At 43.4% G+C, this 9,360-nt stretch overlaps 1 protein-coding gene across 2 annotated transcripts; it reads right to left on the bottom strand.

The window, feature by feature from the left end:
• Nucleotides 1-538: 538 nt before the first annotated feature.
• Nucleotides 539-7,691, bottom strand: LOC147007805 (anti-apoptotic protein NR13-like). 2 transcript variants are annotated; one of them, XR_015053871.1, is made up of 3 exons: nt 6,968-7,691; nt 3,300-6,740; nt 539-3,186 (listed from the first exon to the last, which is right to left on the bottom strand). XR_015053871.1 is itself a non-coding variant. In XM_085866363.1 (3 exons), the coding sequence occupies exons 1-3, from the start codon at nt 7,142-7,144 to the stop codon at nt 6,170-6,172; spliced, it is 333 nt and encodes a 110-aa protein (XP_085722489.1). In that variant the 5' UTR covers nt 7,145-7,658; the 3' UTR covers nt 6,029-6,169. The 2 variants fall into 2 exon arrangements, 1 of the variants encoding a protein (XP_085722489.1); XM_085866363.1 differs by lacking the exon at nt 539-3,186 and having other exon boundaries at nt 6,029-6,219; nt 6,635-6,740; nt 6,968-7,658.
• Nucleotides 7,692-9,360: the final 1,669 nt, after the last annotated feature.

Below are 9,360 nucleotides of genomic sequence, written 5' to 3'. Positions count from 1 at the left end.
AAGGAAAGCAGGAGAATTGAAGGAAGTGGGCTTGGGTGGATTATCGGGGTAGAAAAGATCGAGGATTTGGATGGGGGAAGATAAGAGGTGGTGGTGAACAGCTGTTTTGAAAGCCTGAAGGGAAGAATGGGAAAGAATAGAGTGAGGAAGTTTATTCCAAAGGCGGGAAAAAGAGGAATGAAAGAGTGAAGATGAGCAGTGATTCGTGATTTTGGTAGTTTTACCAGAAGGGGGTTGTTGGCGGACCTTGAGCGCCCTGTGGAAATGTGGTTGGGACAAATCGCAGAGAGAGCAGGGGGGGCAAGGCTGGAGAGGAGTCGGTAGAAGACAGAAAGACCACCGACCAACCTGCGGTGATTGAGTGAGAGGCCCAAAGACTCAGCTTCATTGCGGGAGATGCCAATGATCTTAAAAGCCCTGGTTTCGACAGCGTGAAGTCGAGAAAGGTGGGAGGCAGGAGCACCAGCCCAGAGGGGAGAGCAGTACTCCATCAGGCTACGGACAAAAGCTTTGTAAGTGGTCAGGAGCTCAAGAGGGCCGAGGAAGGACTTTGCACGACGGAGGATTCCCAGTCGGCGACTGGCTTTTGAGGCAAGGTTGGAAATGTGACTTTCCCAGGAAAGGTCATGGCAGATAGTGAGACCCAGAAGCTTGAAAGAAAAGACTTCTTCCAGAGGATTGTTGAGAAAGTGGATGGGGGGGTTTTGTAAACGGTCCTTTCGAAGAGACATCGTGAGAGTGTGAGATTTGTCTGGATTGAAAGACATGTTCCACGTGTTGGACCAGTTTGTGATTTTATCCAGATCTGCAGTGAGCGAAGAAGCTGCTGCTTGCCGGTCTGAGGGATGACAGATGGTACGGCAGAGGGTGGAGTCATCGGCAAAGAGAAATAGAGGATTTTCCAGAGAGTCCGAGAGATCATTGATGAAAACCAGAAAAAGAACAGGGCCCAGAACGCTACCTTGAGGAACTCCAGCCTGCACAGGAAGAGGGGATGAAAGAACTCCATTTAGGGCCACACGTTGTTAATTGAATACATTAACAGTTAATTGAATACATTAACAGAATTCATTAACAGTTAATGAATAAAACATTGCTGCTGCTGGACCTTTTGATGGACCCAATCCAACAGCAATTTCATGCAATGCAATGTATCTGTGATGCTTCCCAGAACCAAATGATGTCCATATTTCATTTGCTGGAATATTATGCAGGTTTGACACAATGAGTACCACCACATCCGTATCTGATGCTCTGACCATGACATTCTAATGTCCTTCATGTGCGACGTCCAAAAGATGCAGCACTATCCTCGTGTCTGCTTCCTCATGTGAGCAAGGTTCAATGAGATTTTTGTCATCTCTCCCTGGTGATGATAGTACTTGATCATCAGAAGTGCTGTAAAACCTCTTTGCCTTGTAAATCAGTGCTTGTGATTTATTTTGCCAGCATGTGAAAGAGCTCTGATTTGTTCTCACTAACACGAAGAAAGCTTTGCCAGTTAGTTGGCACCTTTAATGAAAGATCAATTCTCCTTCCGAGTTGTCTCACTTTTCACTGGAATAGCACGTGATGGTCCTTCACTTTTAACTGACGGTTGTTGCATCATGGATATACCTGTCCCATGAAAAGACTCTTTGGCAGTTGTTGAACTCGGGTTGTGATCAATATTGTCCACTGCTGCCACAGTAAAGATGTTCCTTGCGAGTTTGGGAGGACAAACCCCTCCTTCCTTATCATACATGGCACAAACTTTGTTAGCTATCTCTGTAGAAATTCCAAGGACACGATCATATGACATACATAATCCTATGCTGTCGAGATTATCAACCAGACCTTTCTTTCTCGTTTCTCCATGGATCTTTAGTGATAGATAAAATGGTGGAGGTGTTTTGTTTCTCTATCCCTGTTGTGTCGATCAGTTGTGTTTGGTGATGCCCAGCATGAACTGGATGTGTTGACACTGTTGAACACAATAAGTTGTGAGATCGTTTGACTTGCACGGCCTGTGGGTTTGTCTTGCACCTTGCACAGTTTGATCTTTAATATTTGGTCCAGCAAGTATCATGTTAATTAATGCTGTTCGAGTGGAAGGTATAGATTTCTCCTGACAATCAGGAAGAAACTGTCCATCAAAGCACTGCTTCCGTTTCAAAATATCATGTCGAATGATGTTGGAAGCCTTTGCTAGGATAAATTCGTCAGAATGAAAATCTTCATTGCATGCTTGTTAAAAAGCTGCTCCAATATCTTGGTCAAATACAAGTCGAAACTCCCTGCCTTCATTGAAAGACCGAAGATCTGGAATGGCAGTCAATATCCGGTTCTTGAGCCTTGTGGTGTGTACTTGCACTTCATCTCTACCAAGCTTCTGTATCCTAGATATGTAAAGGCTCTTAATGTTCTTCGGACTGAAAACTGGCCTGGATTCCATTGATTCTTTGTGTGATTCGATGCATGAGACCAGTTCCGCAAAGGCTAAGCCATGCAACAAGCTGTCTGAAGACTTTTCCGTATTCTTATTCCTTGCAAGTTCTGCCCATTTGTGGAGTTTTGCCAAGCAAATTGTACGGTATTGAGCATCAATGGCCATCAAATCCCCAGCAGATACTTTTTCCATCAGCTGACTATCAGAAAGTTCTGTAGCATTTACTTCCTTACTTTGAAGTTAACGTCAAATGAGGCAGCCTAATGAAGGCCATCACGTCCAGCAGGATTGTTGCAGAAGATGCACAGATCTGGTCCTTGATTCTCTGAACAGGATCTTCTTGTTTTCTCAGGACTTTGCTCTGGTGATTCCACAGTTTTTTGTCTTGTGTGCTCTCTGAAACTTTTCATTACTGACTTTATTTCTGCACGACTTCTGCCGGGCAGCACTATTTTTCTGTAATGTGTCTGCTAAGTTTGTGCAAATATTTAAGTGTTGTATATTCACACCATCGGGGATGGCATCAAGTTCCTTAAATTTCAGAAGATTTTCAGCAACATATTTGTACCCAGCAGCAACATCCTCTCTTGTAGATTTTGCATGACACTACAATGGCTCTGAAGATTCTTTTCTGCAAAGTGTACATAACTTCCAGTCAGTTGGATCGTTGGTGTCCTTGGAGGAGCTTGGCACCTCAATGTCTACAATCTTGTGTTTCTGCATCTCTACTCTTCGACTTGATGTTTACTTCTCATTACCTGAAAGAAAAAAACAATTATTAGTAAACACTAAGCTGCAAAACCAAAACAGTGTGTTATGTACTAATGCAATGCATAGATTGTAAGTTTTATTGTTTGGAATGACTTCTGACCTCAAATCGATACATTTCGAGACCAAGATGTTGGTTCCAGGATGGAGAGTTCAAAACATATGGACGTCCAGATGAACTTGGCGGCCATTTTGAAAAAGCTTCAACAACAGCCACCAGGGGACACTGCTGACCTGGATCCACATCGAAAAATAATCAGTTTGGGGAAACTTCATGTATGTACCAAGTTTCATGCTTTTAACCCAAAGTGCACGATTTTTGGCTTCTCTGCCCCACAAATAGGTAACCTGGAGTTTTGAGGACCCCAAGGTAAGCTTGGATTTTTTTCAACAAAATAAATAAATTTTAACCCTTCATAGGTGGCCTGGGGGTTTTGAGGACCCCAAGGTAAACTGGGTTTTTCAAAACAAAACAAAAAACATTTTTAAAGGTACATTTTTTTAAAGCTATGTTTTTTTCTAAAAAAAAATAAAAAAAAGTTATTAAGAGTAAATTAATGTCGTTTCAGTCTTAAACTATGGCAAAGGATTTAAATTTGATCTACACATCATGTTATTGTCATAAAATGATGAGAAAATTATTACCCAAGGTGGGCTCCGAAAGACCCCAGGTTACCCAGATGTTACTCCAGGATGAAGGTTACCTGTTAAGCGTTAAATAAATGATTTCTTGAACGCCCTTTGTTTGGTATATCTTCTGTTTGCAGTTGATTTTTAGAAGTAGGTGTGCACACCTCGGTGACCCAACTGGTATTTTCTTCTTTGGGCCCAGATTCATCCCCCTCGAATACCGCACAGCAATCCTCCTCGAGTACCGAACAGCCAGAAATATATAAATGAGCGATTGCTGCCATGCTCGTTACCACACCTGTGTTTGTGTTGTTGAGTCACAGGTACTCTGTGAATGTTGATAAACACACAAAAATCTACACACACCCACTTATGCACACAAATCTATGTACACACACGTCCAATAAGAGAACGACCAAAGAAACAGGAAAGGTGACACATCTCCTGTACATGGATGATCTAAACTCATAAACATGTCAAAATCACAGATCATCGACCTTGCTCTTTCGTTCAGCGGTGAGAGCACTGGTCTTGATCAACCAGTGGTCATGAATTCAAATCCCACAAGAGCCTGTGTTTTTATTTCTTGGTGACGTCATGCAGCAGGAACGTTGAATGTCTCCATTTGTTAAATTTATTGATGGAATTCATTCTCCGTTTGTATTACACCAGCTGTTTCGAATGCTCGAGATCCCTCCAGAGAGACAGCCCTGATCTCATATCTTGCATTGACGGCCTCCATCCGTTGCTGGAACAGCAGAAACAGCACGTCCAAGCTACAACGACAAGGTCTGAATAGAAACTTACGATCTGAGATCAGCCGTTGGAGAAAAGATTTGATTTGGAGCCGAATGGTTTCAACTCCGAGGTGAACAGCCAGAATTCTTGGTGGTTATGACGCGCGCGGGATTGAAAGCAGAGAAGGCGCTTACCTGAAGCGGAAACACACGGCTTTATTCTCGAACCCACAACGAATAAAAGAACACAAAGAAATTCAACAATAATGGTTTAATGGAACTAAATCAACGAGGTGAAAATGAAAGGTGAAGTGAAAAACTAAATCCGAATTTGAGACGTCTGACGAAAACTACATCAGTCCAGAGACGTCTCCACGACACACAGACAAGGGGAAAGATAAAATAAAAGAAAGTCCCGCATTCATGCCAGCACTCAGCTTCGCGTCCACAATTGGCCTTTGGGAGCCTGGTGGTCGTTGAACTTCGAAGTCACCACGCGGGAAGCTCACAAGATGGTGCTGAGTCCCTCTCTGCGACACCACGTACATGAAGTAATTCGTGCGGGAGGTCCTCTGCAGCTCTCCACTCCATCCGAATGCCAAGAGCCCCACAAACCACCGCCGCACCTCCTACTCTCTCTCTCTCTCTCTCTCTCTCTCTCTCTCTCTCTCTCTCTCTCTCTCTCTCTCTCTCTCTCTCTCTCTCTCTCTCTCTCTCTCTCTCTCTCTCTCTCTCTCTCAGTACCAGGTCCACACAAACCAAAGATTGCCAACCTTCCTCCTTGATGAAGAAAAACCCAAGCGACATTCTTTTGTCCCAACCTCCCTCAAACCTTCTGCCTGACGTCACCCCAAACAATCATTAACCTCGGGGGCGTGGCCTGCTGATTATGATTCCTGGGAGGCGGAGTTTTGTCTGCTTGGGAATGTTTAGGTTCTGTGGGAAGTTGGGTCGGTTGTTGTAAAAACGTGTTTCTTTATGGCCAGCCTAGTGAATGTAAAAATGCAGGAAAAGGTCACAGGGTGCAATCACATGTTGGGAGAAACTAGCCTTAGGCCCTACCTATTTAACACCACCACACCCGTGTTGGGACACGTAAACAATCTTTAGCTCACAGTTTTCCCAACTTAAGTTACATCGAGATGTCTCCTACCCATGCACGGACCATGCTCGACTACACAATCCTATCTTCACTGAGGATTCCTCCAACTACCCTCACAAACGTAACAGAATATTCATGTTTTGCCTCATGCATGTTTCTGCTCCGCCAATGTCGCGTCATCTCCGCTGCAAGCAGGTGAGAGCGGCGCTTCCCCGTCTGGCGGGTGGTGTGGTTGGATGTGGAGAAGGCACAGTTTTTCCCATCGCACTTGAAGTGTTTGAAGATAAAGGAAAATGATTTAAATTTTTACAAGAGTTGTTTCACCTGCCTGTAGCATTCTCTATTCAAGAATCGGGACACGTAGGCCGTTCCAGGATACCCGCCAGCTTGTGCTGCATATGAACGAAGAAGACGACACATCTTTCAATGCTTTATCTCAGTGAGTTTATTCGTACCATTTCAACTGGATCAGAGCAAAGCTTCATCTTCATCTTTTGCACTTTATCACAAGTACACACCATATTCTTCTCTCCACTCTTCTGGAATGCACGCTTCTGATCAATGGAGAGTGGCATTGGGAATAAACAAAGGAAAGAATTAAACTGCGGCTAGCAGCCATGGCAATGTAATGAGCTGTGATTCTTCAACGGTGGAGCAAAAGACGGTGCAATACATCTTTCATCCTTCATCTACCGCCTTATCTTAACTCTTTAATGGTAATAGGCCACAATGACTACAGTGACGACAACCACCACTGGTACTCCATTACTTTGACCAACATGACTACTACCAACACATAACTTGAAACATCATTACGACTAACATTACTACAACCATCACCACAACTAACATTCCGAGTACCACTTGAACTGACAGAACATGTTCGGGAGTTAAACCTTCGATGCGGTACTCGAGCATCAGCTTTCATCAAAGTATCTCAATGACGATTCTGTAAGACGTGATATCTACCAAACCAAACAATAGAGGCCAGGATTCCCCACAAGACCGCAGCACACATCCATTCCGTCATCAAGGAAGGCAGAGATCTTCCTTTGGAACTTCGCACAAAATCTTCCTGAGGGAAACACAGAAAACCAGGTATAAATGTCATCGCTCCGTGGTGGTACTGCGGCCCTGAACTCGCACCCCTCTATTGGAGGACAGCCCGGATCAAACCGTCTTCAGGATCCCCACCAACACCGTCCGGTCTCTCAAACCGCTCGCGCAGAACGACTAAAGGACTAGAGCAACCCAGGCTCCCCATCTCGGGACTGGACCCACAACACCGGCTCGATGACTCACCCAACCGCCTCGTTCTCGAATCCAGTCCCCAAGGTTCTCCACCACGAATCGGCTCATCTCGAGGGACAACACCTCGGCTCGTTCGTCCACCGTTCCGAACCGGTCGTCCATTTCCTGAGCGACCGTGGCCAACAGGACGATGACGGCGACGAGGCGTCCCCAGTTCACCTCCCTCATCGGAGAACACCTCTTCCCGCGACGCTGGTCGCCGTTCCTGCCACCGAGCTGGCGTTACTCAAATCGTGGGGGTTCGGGTACAGCCGTCCCAACATCTCCCTAAAGGTCTCACGGTGTTGGGAAAACACCTCGTCACCGAGCCGGATGAGGACCGATTCTGCCTGGTTGAGGGGCTGCGGCGCGTCCGGTGCCACACGGTGCATCACGTAAGTCTTGATCAGCGCCGTGGTCTCTTTCATTAACAGATCGTCTTCCATGGTGAAACACTCAGACCTTGGCACAGGAACACAAGCTCGAGCAGCCGCGATCGGTGAGGCCCACAAACCGTCGGGATTCTTCTTCTTCCTCTTCAATTCCAACTTTTCAGTAGTTGTTGTTTTATGACTGAAATTTCCTTCCACGCAGTTAAATTACAATTCAACACTAATTTACACTGAACACGAACTGGTTTGTATAAATCAATTGTATAAATAGAAATAATTTTTAAACAACAACTCTCAGAGATTTTACTCACAACAAAGAGAGGCTTTGGTGGGCGGGGCTCATATTACACACGTGATTCTTCTTCTTCAACATTATCGACTTCCTCTGTTGTTGTTTCAGGGTCGTTTTTCCTTCGAAGAAAATTTTTCAACATTCACTGAAAACATAAAACATGAAATAATTGAAATAAAATTGGTTCATATTTGGGATGTATGTTCGTTCAAAGTATTTATAGAGCGAATCGAAGTGAGCTTAATACTTAACGTGTGCACGTGAGAGAATAGAAACAACAACAACAACACAATAATTTGGCTATTTTTGGAATCCGTGTTGTTGGCTATGACCCTTTTGCTTCCGGTTGTTTTTAAATGCGGCTGTGCGGTGTATAAACACGATCGGGTTTTGATTTCTATCTTGTCAATATTACTTAACACGTGCACATGAGAGAATGGGAAACAACAACAACACAATACCCTCGGCAATTGTGAATTTGTGTCGCTATTGGTTATGACCCTTTTGTTTCCGTTTTTGTTTTGTTTCTGGGTTTTTTTTTGTTTCCGGTTTTTGTCATGGAATGATGCATGCCGGGAGATCATGACCGGAAGTGTTTATTTATTTATTCAATTATTTTTTTCCCAAAGTTAATTTTATATTCGAAAGTAGATTTTTCATGACAGGAAGTGTTTTCATTTAGTATTTAACATTACCGGGAGTGATTTTGAAACTCTTTCCGGAACTTTTAATTTCTTTTATTCTTGGGACTTCTAGAAGTGATTGCTTATTTATTTGAGTTTATTCAATTATTTTTTCCCAAAGTTACATTTTTTTATATAAAGATATTCTCCTGCATCATCAAAAAATATTTTTTAATACGTGATTTAACATTAGGGGGTTGATCGCTGATCCCGAATCCAGGCCGAAGTAACCGAAAATTAAGCGTTAAAATCATCAGCTGTGCGGCGCTTACATGTACCACGGTAGGTTGGTATAGTATACAGTTGTGAAACAAGTTTTTATGCAAAGTCAGAAGCGAATGTAAGAAGGAATTCTACGTTTTCACTTCTTGGCTTTGCCTATTCCATATTAAGGCGAACGTAGGGGTGAGTTTCCATTCTCAACGCGTGCACATGAGAGAATAGGAAACAACAACAACACACACCCTGGGTAATTTTGTAATCCGTGTCGTTGGCTATGACCCTTTTGCTTCCGTTTTTCTTTTGCTTCCCTGGTTTTTTTTTGCTTCCGGTTTTTTTTTGCTTCCGGTTTTTTTTCTTCTTCAGTTTTTTTTTTTGCTTCCTGGTTTTAGTCATGGGAAATGATGCATGCTGGGAAATAAAGGCATCAAGCCAAGACATGAAAGACCCAAATATCAGACAAGGTGTATATTTCCTCCACTGATTTTAATAAAGATATCTCCCGCATCATCAAAAATATTTTTTTAATCGTGATTTACATTATTTGATAGCTGATCCCGATTCCAGGCTGAAGTAACTGGAAATTGCGTCAAAATCATCAGCTGTGTCGGAAGCGCTTGCATGTACCATAGGTATAGTTGGCAAGTATACAGTTGTGAACAAGTTTTATGTAAAGTAAAGAAGCTGAATGTGCAAAAAGAATTCTACGTTCAGCTTCTCGTATTTATTTTTTAGATGAGATCCTGTTCTCGATGCGGTGTAGTTGTCGTTGTGAAGGTAATGTTGAGGATTTTTTTTTTCGAGATGAGATCCTGTTCT

The sequence above is a fragment of the Eptatretus burgeri genome, chromosome 24 (assembly GCF_056783735.1).
Source record: "Eptatretus burgeri isolate ZD-2024b chromosome 24, Ebu_testis_v1, whole genome shotgun sequence".
NCBI classification, from domain to species: domain Eukaryota; kingdom Metazoa; phylum Chordata; class Myxini; order Myxiniformes; family Myxinidae; genus Eptatretus; species Eptatretus burgeri.
Note: the sequence above shows the minus strand (reverse complement) of the source record. Positions and strands in the feature narration are given on the sequence as shown.